Source organism: Watersipora subatra, chromosome 7 (assembly GCF_963576615.1).
Source record: "Watersipora subatra chromosome 7, tzWatSuba1.1, whole genome shotgun sequence".
NCBI classification, from domain to species: domain Eukaryota; kingdom Metazoa; phylum Bryozoa; class Gymnolaemata; order Cheilostomatida; family Watersiporidae; genus Watersipora; species Watersipora subatra.
Genome location: NC_088714.1, coordinates 29,592,589 through 29,608,122, shown reverse-complemented (window position 1 = coordinate 29,608,122; position 15,534 = coordinate 29,592,589). Strand labels below are relative to the sequence as shown.

General features: G+C 34.9%; 1 protein-coding gene across 1 annotated transcript in view; it reads right to left on the bottom strand.

Annotated features, from left to right (window-relative positions):
- Nucleotides 1-15,534, bottom strand: part of LOC137400899 (echinoderm microtubule-associated protein-like 6) — a 38,475-nt gene that overhangs the window by 4,369 nt on the left and 18,572 nt on the right. The window contains exons 19-33 of the mRNA XM_068087240.1: nucleotides 15,269-15,434; nucleotides 13,586-13,711; nucleotides 13,344-13,475; nucleotides 12,933-13,021; nucleotides 12,632-12,808; nucleotides 11,974-12,127; nucleotides 9,955-10,126; nucleotides 8,261-8,469; nucleotides 7,809-7,969; nucleotides 6,983-7,094; nucleotides 6,506-6,729; nucleotides 5,947-6,104; nucleotides 4,625-4,742; nucleotides 3,379-3,567; nucleotides 697-866 (exon numbers count right to left, since the gene is read on the bottom strand). Coding sequence (XP_067943341.1) covers nucleotides 697-866; nucleotides 3,379-3,567; nucleotides 4,625-4,742; nucleotides 5,947-6,104; nucleotides 6,506-6,729; nucleotides 6,983-7,094; nucleotides 7,809-7,969; nucleotides 8,261-8,469; nucleotides 9,955-10,126; nucleotides 11,974-12,127; nucleotides 12,632-12,808; nucleotides 12,933-13,021; nucleotides 13,344-13,475; nucleotides 13,586-13,711; nucleotides 15,269-15,434 — 2,357 coding nt within the window. The remainder of the gene's footprint in view (nucleotides 1-696; nucleotides 867-3,378; nucleotides 3,568-4,624; nucleotides 4,743-5,946; nucleotides 6,105-6,505; nucleotides 6,730-6,982; nucleotides 7,095-7,808; nucleotides 7,970-8,260; nucleotides 8,470-9,954; nucleotides 10,127-11,973; nucleotides 12,128-12,631; nucleotides 12,809-12,932; nucleotides 13,022-13,343; nucleotides 13,476-13,585; nucleotides 13,712-15,268; nucleotides 15,435-15,534) is intronic.

Sequence of the window (15,534 nt, the reverse complement as noted above, 5' to 3'; positions counted from 1 at the left end):
TGCCAATGAACCATGCATAAATCTCACAGTAATATGTGTAGAAATTGTTGTAGATCATCATCATTTAATTTGTGTGCTGAACTTGAACATTAAAAAATACTGGACATGATAGACTGAAATATTCATTGACAGACTTGAATATGTACAAATCAGCATTCACACCATATAGCGTGACGTCCGCAAAGTGTCAGCAAATGTAACACTATTTTTATCAAAACTTACTTTATAATTTATAATGATTTATAATTAAGTTTTTTATTAGAACTATTACATAGCCAATGTGCTAATAATAAAATATGTATGAACTAAATGAAAAATTCGATTGGTGTATTTTGAATATGATAACAGAATGGTTATCTCGCTCAATAGCTGCCGGGTTATAAGCTCTCTATCTGGCAGCTCTGCCTCATTACATTGTTGAAGCTAAAATGGTTCATAAAATGGTGCCAACTAATAATAAAGAAGTTTTGTTATCATATCTATTGAAATAAATATCGTAGTTTAGACACAAACAAAATTTCTAAATCGATGACAAAATAATTTGGGAAGGTTTTAAATTGTTAAGAGAATACAATGTAAAATGTGGGGAAGACATAGTCTACAAATTAGCCTAATTTCTTAAAGAACACTTAGAAAACAACCGAAAATTTTTGCCTAAAAATCTATGTAAAAATATCTATTAATATCATGACGTACCTTATATCATTGATGCAAGAGTTGCGATCTCTTTTCTTAGCCCATATCTTCATACTTGGGAATGAAATAATTATGAACTCCCCAGTCTTAAGTCCAACAGCCAACAACTCTCCAGAAGTGTCAAATGCAACGGAGCGAGCAGGTCCAACAGGAAGCCTTGACACCAGTGCCTGACATTGCATAAAATGCATTTTTATTAAATGTCACCATAAAGGACTTTAGCAAGAAATCGTTTAATTTCTTTGGCAGTTTGAGAGGAAAATTACAAACTGTTTCGCTTTGTCGGAAAGATTGGTATTATGTCCTTTATATGCAAAGTTGCTTTGCTGCCAAATAAATTCTAAAACTTGGAGGCAGCATCACATATTCAACACTCAACTTATGGTCACTTCAACATATCAATTTTGCGATACGCAAAGCAAAATTTTAGCATTTGCATGACCGTACATATGACGTAATTTGCAACATGCATATAAAATTTTCAAACCGCAAGAGTTTTGTAAGTAAAAATTAAAAATCAAAATGTCAGAAAATCAAAAACACAAAAAACTATGGAAATAATAAATGGATATAGTATGAGTTAGTCTAGATATAATCTAGTTTAAGTGGAAGTAAGTTATGCTGTCTCTATAAAAGGTTCTAACACTGAACATACACATCACTGAGCTTATACTTCCACTCATGTGTTTTAACTCCTCAGTACTCAGACTAAAAATAAAGTAAATATTCAATGTTTCAATTTGCAACGTACATCAATTTGTACCTATATTCTGAAATATAGAAAATTGTATTTTATATTATTTCACGAGTTCACACGATTACACTACCTATTATAATAGATTTCTGGTTTGTTTAACGGATTACATCAAATTTTGAGAAAACTAACTAAAAATTGCCCTTAGGTCACATGACTTGTGGTAAATTTAGTATCATCGTGTAGCTAGTAGATAACTATTTCTGGCGTAGGCAGATTTATCCACTTAAATGAATATTTATGGCACATTCTCTCTACAAAACTGTTGTTACTGACATATCACATCAGATACTGTAGGGTTAAATTGATTACAGTAATACTTCAACTTACGAGTGCTCCAACGTACGAGAAACTTGAGATACGAGCCAGCTTTTAAGCAAGTTTTAGCACTAACATACAAGCCATGTTTGAGATACAAGCACGTGAGTCAGTTGCCAAGTATGCCGGAGGTGTTTTATGAGAACAGCATCACTCTGTATTTTTCAACTGCTCAGGTTATACTTTTGTACCATGTTTTTTTGGTGCGATTTTCAGTGCAGAATTATGTGAATTAAAAGTACTCTGCGTTGACCGAAAGTTTGCCAGTAAAATGAAAGATAATGCAAAGAAAAAGCGAATGATAACAGTTGATATTAAACGAAAAATTATTGAAAAATATGCAAAATGTGTATGCGTGATTGAGCTAGCTCAGCAATATGACAGAAATACATCCACAATTATCAAACAGAAGGATTATATTCAGGGCATTTAGTTCGCAAAAGGACTGGCCATAGTTTCTAAACGGCGCAGCGATCTTCACGACCGCTGATGGATAGACTGCTCAGGCATTGGATAAAAAATTGGTCGGTGACAGTGTAACTGAAACGATGCTATATGAAAAGGCCGGTGCTATCTAGCAAAACTATAAAAATAGACATTCGGACAAGTTGGCTAGTGGTCGTGCATTAACCTTTTGTGACGACACCTGCGTTCGTCCTAATCGCAACATGTTGAAAGGGCGACAAAGGCAAACGTCCTTAGATAGGATTATCTTAAAACGGCCAGTTAGTCGTGAAAGCGAAACAAAGAAAAAATTAGCTAACCAGCGAGAAACTTCAAACTACGAACGCCGAAGAAATTTTAAATACGTTAAGTTAAAAATGAAAGTTTGCTTTTAGGTTTGCTTCTACGTTTGTCTTTTAGGACATTGATAAAATCCAAATTTATCAAAGTCAACTGTTGTAATGAAAGATAACTTATATCTCCCTCTCTGGCAAATGCTAGCGTTAGCTGCTATTGTATGTATTTAATTTTACATTTTACTTAATCACATTAACTTGCATTATTTTTTAATTGTTGCTTTTTGAAAGCATTTGGTAAATTAGGACAATAACCAACATGTTCTTCCTGTTACAATATCTTGTTTTGAGTGGTTTATTTGCATTTTTCAAAGTATGGAAACCAATCAATATATATTTAATGGTTCTATATATATATGGGTTTTATATTTAATTTGTTTTAAATGATTCAATATAATGCTTTTGTTTTAATGCTACCTGTAAGATCTATCAAGCTGTCAAATGAATTATAATGTGTTCTTATAAGAACTTTTGCCCCAACATACGATATGTAATGCAACAAAAGCAACTTGCAACTAGATTTTACGCAATTACTTTAATAAAAACATTTTCTTGAGCACAAGATGTGTCAATGAGTCAACTTTCGTTATTTTACTACTCGTTAGATGTTTTCCTCTCTATCAACATTAGATTGAATTCACGCAACTATATCTCAAACATGACAGTGTTAATAGTTTATCCAAACAGCATCTCTTTCTACGTGAAGTAGAATGTCCGAAAAGTTCTGTTTAAAGTGTGAAAGGAGCTGATAACTCCAAATTATTTTCAAAGTTAACATTTCCCTTTATTGAAAGCGTACCAATAATTCACCTTGTTAGAAACGTCCCAGACACGAAGAGTTCCATCATCACTAGCTGTAGCATATCTTGGCATGCTAGAGTGCACTGACAATCCCCACAGTTCACCCTCACTGTGACCTTGAACTAGTGACTGACCTTGACCTGACTTCTCATTTATCAATATGATTTCGCTGTCCTTGGTTCCAACCAACAATGAACCCTGTAAATTTACAAACACTGGTTCGCAAATACAAATCAAGTTTTCAACAATCTATGCATAATACTACATAACTATGAGCAAACACAAAATGTTTTGAGTACTTTTATGTTATTTTGATCTACACAAGTGAACTTAAGGGACAGACAACTCTTGCTACAGAGCACTCACAAGATTTTGAATTTTAGTTTTATAAATTGCCACATTGCGCATTAGCATAACTCAACTCTGAAAAATTATGAAATACTTCACACTCTGTTGCAGCATGAGCTCTGCAGGATTATTATCATGAGGCTTGTTTAACATGTATCCGAGGAATTCAACTGAAAGAGTAATTCTGATGTTCTTTTGAAGTGTATAACCAAAAAATTCGCGTTAAATAAAATGAAAAGAAATTGTGAAACATCTTTTCCTTATAACTGACTAGATATAAAACCGAAAGTTTAATTAGGGAATTTGGAGTTGCCCACACGATCATGTAAGTGACTCCATTCTCTTAGTTCCTCTTGGACATAATCCTACTCATGGTTACCATTGCAAAACCCTTTTATTCTGAATACAGAGTTGATAGATGCAAATATAAGATCCTGCTTGTTACACTCTGATCCAAACAGACGCAGATAGATGGTTAGAAGCATGGCTGAGGCTACATCGAGGCACGATAGTCCAAATTGGGACTCGTATTATACTATAAACATTTTGGGCTCCATTTAAAACCTAAGAACCTCAGCTAAAAAATTAGGGTTATTAAAAATTATAAACTGGAGCAAATTGGAAAGTGTAACAACAACCTATTAAATTAATTTACTTCAATCTAATTGGTAGATACAGAGATGTAAAAGCATTTGTTTCTCAAACTATAAAACCCACCTGAGCTGCCGTTTAGTTGCATTTTTAGTACCAACTCAAACTAGTAAAGCAACATGTATGGAAATGATGCCTTATATGGTGGCTGAGATTTGTTTTATGATGCAACAGTGACGAGAACTTTAAACTTCTGAATATCTGTAAACTATACACTAAAACCAGGAGTGAAATGACTGGTAAAGGAATGCCTTGCCTTGACTCGGCAGACAGATTTGATGACATCTACTTGACCTCCGGTATCAAGCTGATAGGCTCGACACCTTTTCATGTCTTGATCCCAGAGTTTTACACAGCCACCTTCTTTGAGTGCCCTGTACAGCAAAGAGACACTATAATGCCACACTACGGCGTGACATGGCATTGTGACTCCATGACGTAACACAGCTATGCAATGTTGTGAGCGGAACTGTCAACAAATCTTGGCAAATCACAAGAATAAAAATTTTTAATTTTTCAAATGGTAGGATCTAATTAACACTGACACAAGTCATACATTAGATGGATAATAAAAAGGTAAGTTAACTCCGTAACATGATTATTCTTGCATTAAGGTTTTTAGTAAAGCAATCTAGATAAAAATAGAGAATTATACAGAGAGTTATACATAAAGTTATACAGAGAGTTATACAAAGAGTTATACAGAGAGTTATACAGAGAGTTATACAAAAAGTTGTACAGAGTGTTATACAAAGAGTTATACAGAGAGTTATACATAGAGTTATACAGAGAGTTATACAAAAAGTTATACAGAGTGTTATACACAGAGTTATACAGAGAGTTATACAAAAAGTTATACAGAGTGTTATACAAAGAGTTATACAGAGAGTTATACACAGAGTTATACAGAGTGTTATACAGAGAGTTATACACAGAGTTATACAGAGTGTTATACAAAGAGTTATACAGAGAGTTATACATAGCTTCATGATAGCAAGGACTGATTAAGGCCAAAGGGCATGGAGTTGGAGTATTAAAGTGCATTTGTAGGAATATAAATAGCTACAGTAGCTAGGTAGCTGCTTTCAGAGTTGTGAGGAAGCGAATAATCCACAACTCTTATCATTTCATATCTCAAACTTCCATAGCATGCAGATATACAATATAATACAGATTAGACATGTTCAATTATAATGCCTACAGCTTAGACCACATTTCTAGTTTTATTTTTAGGTGAACTTTTAGCAAAATTTTTAAAGCCAATTAATCATGTCATATGAGACGGGTCTTAGATGTTCCAGCAAGCTGAAACAACATACACTGCAACAACAGTAGAAGTCCACTGCCTCACCTTGCCTAAAAATACTTCATCTCACAATCTGCATGGAGATATTTGGTGTAGAAAATCATGCCGTGCCTATGAACCGTGATATGGAAGCTTTCTATTATCTGATGTATTCATTAAATTTTTCATTTATTGAGTTATTACAAACGGTTCACACAGTTCCGATACAAAACGGAAATAAATTTACCTAAAAGCAATGTAAAAAAAATTAACATCGCTGGGACTATACGTACCGTTTCTCTTTAGCGCCAGTGACGATGAGCCCGTCCTTCAGTGTAGTGTACATGGTGAACACAGGCCCATCATGAGCTTTGCTCACTAAACGCATGAAAACATTGTCCTTCCAAACATAAACATCCCCAGACATGGCTCCGGTATATGTGATACCATCCTGAAACAGTATGGTAACTGTATGAAAAACTTTGTGCATAGAGACGGCCAGTGTACCAGCGTATGGAAACATTTATGTACATATGTCTAAAGGAGAATTAAAACTAGAGATCAGACAGACTCCTGAGTAATGTCTATTGTGACCTTAACTAGAAAGAGTAGTAGTCTATATATATATACAAGTGTAATCTCTAATTAATGAGGACCCGTAAATGACAATAACAATAAACAACCTTAGTAGTAGTGAACTTTAGATCTGAAAATCATAACTTCTCATTATCAGCAACAATTATTTACAAATCACTGCTGATGCAATTAAGGTAAAATCCTAGCCAAGTGTCAGATTTTTAAAAGTGTCCGAATCATGGTCTCCTTTCCTCTACTTTTCCTGCAATTACTTACAGCGCTGAAAGCTAAAGAGAGCATAGTCTGCATTTTATTGCTTCCATCTGTACCCTGGGATGGGGCGGGTAGCACTCCTTTCTTACAGACGAGTTGATTTCCAGCCACAGACCAAAACTTCACATGGTTCACCCCGACAGTTACAAACTGGCTATCAGAATCTGGCCTGAATTGAGCCTGGAATATTCTGGAAGAACTTCCAGAAGCAGTACCAATTAAAGCCCCTGAAATAAAATGACACAAAGGAAATGACTCGCTGAACTTAAATTAACTTGAAAAAGGTCTCGTGTTTAGATGGCATTCCATCAGATATAGCGGGATTCTTTACTAAACTTTAAAAGTAAATATATTTCAACAGACTTGAGCAATGATCAATAAAAGCATTCTATCCACAACTTACTGAACAAAGCGATATTAACTGAAAAATGAATATTAAGTTAAAAATATTTCAATTTCAAGGTCAAATAGGCATCTCACCTTCCTGCCAACGCCAGACAGCAATTGAATTGTTCTCATCCGATCCGACTGATAGAAGCAATTTTCCAGAACAAGAAAAGTCCAAAAAGCAGACAGCCTTTTTATGGCTTCCCTAAAACACACAACAAACTCACAGACTCACAAGTCGCCTCTATAACTTATTTATTCGCTAATTGGCTTGCTGACTTTCTCTTATCTCAGTGGTGACCAACTCTGAATAGATTTTGAAAGGATACAGAGGTTACTGGATGTATAATGGTTTTTTCCCATGCCAAAAATGAGAGCCTTTCCTTCAACTAATAACAGCGATTACATTTTGTCCAGTTGCCAAATTTTTCCTGTCAAGGGCTCATTTAAACCTGATCAATGCAAGGAATCCATCATCATAAACAAGCTAAGGTCAGAAGGTTAAGGAAAGGCAGATGAGTGTTTCATATAATGGCAAGAAATGCTTAATAAACGAGAAAGCCTAGTACCAACATAACATATCTCGCAAAACGGCCAACAAAGACACAGCAATAAACAGCGAAGTTTGAAAGCTTTCAACATTGAAATGTTGAGCTGCCTTAAAATCATGGACGGTTTTCAAAAACGTCATGTGGAAACTTGTAGTTAGTTCACAAAATGTTAGGCTTGTAATATCCTGTTCAAAAGATCGATGAGCTCATACAAATCACGAATATTAGAGCAGATTTAAAACTTTTTCTCCGAATTAAACCCCTCCAACCTACTCACATACTGTTATCTTTACGTATTATTTAAACCCAAAGACTGCCAAGTCGGCTGCAGCCAAACTACTCACTGATGAAAATTTTTTTATCCAAACCTGCAGCATAGAGAGTGTCTTTTTGCTCACAGCATCCCATATCCTTATGGTTGGCTCAACTCCAATCTGGCCGGAAGCAACCGTGTTTTTGAACTTAGGATGCTGGTTGACGGTGAGACAGACAATATCATCTGTGTGCTCTAGATAGAAGCTTTGGTTACCTACAGTGTAATGGGAAGAGTGTGTTGTATTACACTGATTTAAGCAATGTACCGCATGAGATGAAAATGTCGCAGGTTTCGCAGTTTTTCTAAAACCTAGTGATTCCCCATCATACATTATATTACTTATCCCTGATGAAGTTTGCTTACAACCTAACATCTTTAAAGACAGTCAAGATATCTTTGTGCATAACACCTACTATAAATGAATTAACTCTATAAGTAAGTAAAGAGTGGTTTTCCTTATACGAAGGAGTCCGTTTAAGTAAATAATACATTGATGGAACATACCTGAACTGACATTGAGTAGTATGCCTGCTCCGGCAGCATGATAGATTATGTCAGCGGCATCATTAACAAAGTGAACATTGTTCCTTGCATCGAAGCCTCTGTAGCCATGCACGTGGTGCAAAGATAGGTCTGACACTTCTTTGCGACGTTTCGAGGTTTCTCCTCGCGATACCTTAGTAGTCGTCTCCCCTGTACGACTGATAGCCGGCCTAATCAGAAAACAGTTTTCCTATTACGCTGGAGTTACTGAGGGTAGTACTATTTGTTTTTCCTCAGTTGCTATTCCTATTTCAACAATGACCACAAGATCAGCATCTTGTTCGGAGCCAACACCAATTTCTGTCAACTCCAAATGCTACCATCAAAGCTTTCGAGCAAGGACCAGATGTGAAATCAGAGCTGCCCAGTTGACAGCTAAACATGATCAGTGATATCGCTGAGCTCCGAGCCAAATATATTGTAGCACACTGTTAAATATATGAGGCACTCTTACTAGACCACAAAGTGTATTCTACCCTATCAATGGTAAGTGAGAGGTAACTAATTCAACAATGACAAGTCTTTGCTGCTACCACTTGCCTTTTTGGGTTAACTGCAAGAAAATAGTTTTTTTAACCATTTTAAATGCAGTTAACATATAACCGTACCTTCAGAGAACTCATGGTAGGAAGTGCTCGTCTAATTCAAAATATCAACAGAATTTGGAATATCAACAGAAGTGATAGGCTAGTTCAAAATATTAACTGCATTTGGACACATGCCAGCATTTACAGGAGTACTACTAACTCTTGTATTTATATCTATGTTTATACTTGATGTAAAAAAATTTTGTAAATCACATATATTGTATAAAAACAGTGTCTCATTACGCATTTGAAAAAAAAATTCTTAAAACTACAGTTTTGAGTACTGATACCCTAAAGCAGCTAAAGAATGGTGTAAACACACCTATACAGAACACAACTGGTACACACTGATATTAGAACTCCTACTCGACACCAATTTAAACGCTAAGTTTTCAAGTAGCAATAAAAATGGTAACAATGTAAATGGTAATGTAACAACAAAATGGTAAAAATGTTTAACAGAAAATGACAACTGTTTTTACATTGAAACATCCTATTAAAAAATCTCTGAAGTATTTTCAAGTAAAACATGGAATAAATAATCAAAAGATATTTATAAACCTTTGAAACTATTCAAGTAGCCAGCATGATTCGTACGCTATATGAAGGCTATAGATTAGCTGAAGATTCTATAATGCTTAAGGGGCCACTCACTCTTATTCATAACACTAAAAAGCACTGAATCTATTGAAGCTTCAATCCATGCAAGTAAGTGAAAAACTAGAGTCGTCTTAACTTGTTGAAGGTTGCAAGAGCTTTTCCGATTCTCGATTAAAAATGCTAATAGCTTTTCTGTTGTTCAGTTATATTGACTTACTCTAATGATAAATCTATAGAATTAACATTGTAAAATTTAATTATAATTTTTTGAAATTTGCCAATGAGACACATCAAAGACAAAGATCCAAGAAGTTTCATAAATTTCCCATTCTAGTGATGCAGCGACAAAGAAATAAAGTTGGACAATTGAAATGCACAATATAGTTGTGAACTTGTAAACCGTAATAATGTAAAGTCATAGAGTTACTCCTTAGACCATGCAGGCTTTCAATAGTAAAGAGATCGTACTTATCTGAGTCCTCCTTGGATGGCTGCAAGTGAGGTTTCACTCCATCCGTATCTCTAATCGGGCTGCTGTAAGTTTTACATGCGTAGTCCATCTCTTTCTCTCTCTGCACGTCTGAGTCATAGCCCTCCTCCTCTGATTCACTCGCTGAGTCATCACTCTCTCCTTGGACTACTACCACACAGAGATACATACATTTGTATAAACTAAAACTTATCTGAAAAGACGATTTTTCTTTACTGCAAATCTGTTCTGCAAAACAGATTTGTAGAGAAGAAAAATCGTCTTTCCAGATATGTTTTAGTCTCCACAATTTTTCCACTCATGATTATTAAAGTAGAGTTCTTTTGTAGCTTCCAATTTTATCTTATTTATGTTTAGCCATATAACTAATTTTGAACATAAATGTAGGAATAACCAACTAATTTTACTTATATATACATATCTAACTGCCATGCTTGAGGATGCAGTCTAATCCAATTTAATACAATAGCTGAAAAAATTGCTACAAGAGAGCTGCAACTTTCAAACTGCATGGTTTCATCAACCAACTACTAGGTTTCCTTGCTTCGAATAGATGCAGAGTTTCTTTCACTTCGAATCATAGAAACGGTAAAATTCGAACCGATTGGACGCCATTTCAGTTTGAGAAATTTGTGCGAAGACAATCGGAGTGAGACTACTATTCGATGTTACAGAAACACTTACTAAGGATGTATTCGAATCAATAATACCCGATTAAGCTCTCCCTAGTGAAAATAAAAAGGTTATCGCATTTCATCACACTACCGCGCAGGAATATTCTAACTACTAGTGCCAACAGCAGGTTGCTCATACAACAATGATGAGAGCAGATGATGATATAATTACCTTTTTATTCATTTTATTACCTTATTAAATAACTGAACCTACCGATTGTACAGATTCCTACTGCACTTGTGCCGACATCTTTCTAGGCTTACATCTTCTAGCATGAAACAAGTTTTTTACTAACAGTGATTGCCATTTATGTGACCGTTTAAGTAATAGCTGTATAGCAAGTAGTAAATTCTGTTGCTGTTTTGTAATACAGTATAGAGGGATATTAATATTATTGATAATAAAGACAATTTTGATCTGGCATCCTCGCTGAGTTAGTGCAACAAATGTATAAAGTGTGAATTGAAAAGTGACCGTGGCCCATAAGTTAGTCTACTATAACAAGTTCTGTTTTGATGAGTACACAACTAGTCTTGGAAAAATCGATAAAGTGCAACTCTGAATCATTGAAAAGGTAAGGTGCAAATTCGTCGACAGAGGACAATTCCGAATCCACTCGAAGCATGGAAACCCAGTGACTGTCTAAACCCGGTTGGTTCTGTTGGTGATAGTATTATCTACTAATCTATTACCACAAAAACTTTGAAACAGCCATTTATTGATATTATTTTAGTGTTTAACTAATATTTAGGTAGTCGCATTGCTACTTGTCGATGTTAGCAAGCTAACACAGAATTATCTTCCCTTAAAAGATCAAGAAAGAAACATTGGCTATATTGCAAACCATCTAAACTGCTATTGTAATTCCCACTAATCCCAGCTATTAGCTTCAAAAATATCAAATTTATAAAAGCCAGTATAGGAAACATATGCAGAAAAAAACAAACTCCTTTCCTAAACAAATCAAGAGCATTGTAAATAAATAAACATTCTGTAAGGGAAATGCGCTAAAAGCTAATTTTTAGGAAAATAAAATGAGATAATTTGATATCAAATCTTGCTTTTTGTCGTTATTTATTTATTTAAAATCTTTCAAACAAAGAATAAGGTGCTTCAACTTCAAAAATAACACTAGTTTATCAACCAAATATAAAAAAGCTAAAACAACAAACAAAATTTTTTTAGCAGTTTATATTTAAGTACAATCTGCGAGCTCAGCAGCGAATCAGGGAAGTTTTATGTTAAATTGTATTATTGTGGTTGTAAAGCCAGAGCTTATATTAGGTGCTATAAGAATAAATGCTGAATTAACATTAACTAACCTTTTGAACGATTGGAAGATGAGATTCGAGACCAGACCATGACGGAGGTATCAGCTCCACCTCCGGTAACCAACAACGTGTCATCGTAACTCCAGCGTACATTAGTAACGTGTGCGCTGTGCCCCATGTATTTCTTGTACTTCGCAAACTTACCCTACAAGACAACAAAAGCTGCTACCTAAATACAATACTTGAACACCAGTAAACTCGAGGAGAAACTTCATGATTAACTATTAAAGGACTTTGGACCTCAGAATCAAGTTTCATGATAAAAACATACGCTGTGAGATGCTGCGAGTGACTGAAAGAGATCAACTTGCAAACAATGTAAAGAAAAAGATATATTGTATCTAGACTGGCTAAGGTAACAAACTGTGTCGTACGTATAAAGATATAAAAATATACAATAGATGAAAAGAACAGATTCAATCATGAACTCCAAATTAGACCAAGTTCAAAAGCTAAACGATAAAACTACAAGCAGTAGCAATTGTCTTCTCTTGTTAAAATTACCCTCATGTTAAAGGACAACTTTTGAGAACAATAAAGGAGTGCATTCTGTGTCAGATTAATTATGACTATAACATGCGATAGCTAGTCTAGGTAAACAAATGCCAAAATTTTAAGTAATTGTCAAAGTACATTGTATTCTGCTCACCTGGGCGGGATAGTTGAACAATTTCACCATGCCAAAGTCATCAGCAGTTGCTACTAGCTGCCTATCCTTTGTGACATGAGCAGCATTCACGTCTGTCACGTCGCACTTGGGTGGCCAGACACCAGAAACTGTGTGACCTAGCACACCCGTCCATGAGTCCCAGCCTATCTCTTCTATCTGCAACCAAACCTCTCCAGTACCAAATGTTGAGAGAAATTTTACTCTAAGTTTTGGCAGGAAATGGAATACAGTATATGCTTCAACTAATTCGGAGTTATCTTATCTGACAGATATTATTTACCTTCGCATTTCGTAGCGATTGTCGTTTTCCTCTTGGGGCCTCAAAGAAAAGCTGTTCTTTAGCACCAGAGTTTACCATGATTAACTTGCCTGCAATAAAAGCAAGTGGTTTTCTCATACGATAAAATAGCGCAACAATTTATTTAATTTTTATGTGATGAGTAAAATGTAAAAAGCAGAAGAGAAAAACAATTTGTTTCTAAGGTATTTTTATAGAGAGATATATGTATCTGTAAATTAATGTAACAAAAAAGCTATTAAATGCAATTATCAAACAAAATATTCATTATAATTGGAGTTGCGATACTTCTACCATAATTTTTACCATGACAAGTGACAACTCTAAAATGTCCATACAAGCAGACACAGCAACTGAATGAAGTAGGTTACAAACTTCTATAATAATACTGACCTTGTTTATCCCAGTCTATGTGCGTGATATAGCTAGAGGCTCCCTTGCATACTCCAACGCGCTTGCTCGTCAGTACATTGTAAATGTCCACAAAGTTGTCATGAGACGCTACGGCGAGGTATTTTCCAGCATCTGCAATCAAACGCTTTTTGAAATAGCACCTAGTTTAGATAGCAATCAGCATAATTACGTAAGTTCTCTCAAGTAACAAGAATATGCTTCATTAGAATGTGATTTTGTACCAGGAGAGAATCGAATGTCAGATATTTCCTCCTTGCGGTGATGAAATGCGACGATGTCTTCAAGTGTACCAGCGTCTATCACATGGAAACTTCCATCATTCAAACCAACAGCAATGGCCTTTCCATCTAAAAAGTATAAAATCAGCAGACCTGAAACTAACCAATATATCTAAAGTTGTTCATCACTGACCTTCACCTTCCATCAAATAAACCGAATTAGGATCATTAACAGCCTTAGTAATCTAATCACTATCTTTATTATTTGTCAAACCTTTCTATTTTAATAAACATCTCATTTTTTACACTACATATATAGGCAACAGTACAAATTCCCCTGCTTCAAGAACAGGGTTTATAAATTCGATGAGCTTAACACAAACACGACGAAATGAAACAAACAAAGCGATTGCCAGATCTCACCTAGACCGAGTCCATATTAGCCTCACGCTATATATCAATTAATGTAAATAAAACGAAACCCAAAAAAAGACAAATAGAAGTCTGTGTGCTTAAAAAAACACAAGTACCGTAAATTTTAAAAAACAAATCAAACAGTTTTCTAGCTAGTGCCTGAAAATGCATAAAGCAAACAATACTTGCTTGAAGATTGGTACTATATTTTGTCAAACGTAAAGCAACGTATGAAATTAAACCATTTGGCAGCTAATTTATGACTCCATTTAATAACCTTAAATATGCATCAATAAAACAAAACTAGTTATTATTGTCTACAACTTGTAAGTAAATCTACCGAGACTGATATAAATGTCTTATTAGCAACTTTTAACATTATGTCCTCTCAACAACCTGTCACTGTGTGTTATATCAACAATCTTAATTGAATATTAGGACCCCATTTCATAATTTAATGTCATTTCAAAAACTTAAATCATTTAAATTAATATCAAATTGATAACCTGTAGCTAAATGTTGTGTTAAAAACCTCTCTTTGTGTGTCTCACCAGCAACTTGTGAGTGGATATTATATCATCAAGTCACGATTTAATGTCATTTCAGCAGCTTGTAGATTAATGTCAGTGATAACTTGTAGCTGGTTTCCATGTCAACAACTTATTGATAAGTGTCACTCAAGCTAATTATGATTGAATGCTATGGCGCCAACATAAATCTATAAATTAATCTAGTGCCAACTCTTTGTAAATTAAAATGGTATTTAAAAATTTACAACTAAATATCATGAGAACAGCGATCAACTGTATGTCTCATCACCAACTTGTAATTGATGAACACTTGTAAATTTTAATGTCACATTGGCAACTTGTTAGTGAATGTCGGCTCAACAACTTTTAACTAAATGCCATCTCAACAACTTGTAATCAAATGTCACCTCAACAACTTCCAACCAAATGTCACTTCAACAACTTGTAACGAAATGTCCCCTTGACAACTTGTTACTAAATGTCACTTCAACAACTTTCAACCAAATGGCATGTCAACAACTTGTAACTAAATGCCATCTCAACAACTTGTAATCAAATGTCATCTCAACAACTTGTAACTAAATGTCACTTCAACAACTTCTAACAAACTCTGGGGTACAAAACTTAGCACCTTTATGTTTGGGAACTTGTTAATCTATGTAATGCTAACCACTGGTAACAAAATGTCATACGAACTACTTTTGATGAGATGTCAATTCTGTTTCCTATGCAATATCCTTACCAGGTGAGAAACAACAACATCTGCCAGGCTTCTTCATAACTTTACAGTTGATCATCTTATGCTGTGACAAGTCCCATAGCCTTAAAGACTTGTCATCACTGACTGTGCAGGCTATAGGCTTTGTTGGATGTGAGGCTAAACCCCAGATCTCTCCTTGTTGGTGTCCCTTAAAAAGGATGCATACAATGTGACCAGCAGTTTATTTCCATAATAGTTTGTACACAAATATTAAAACAATGAAAATACAGGTTGTCACAAGATGTGAA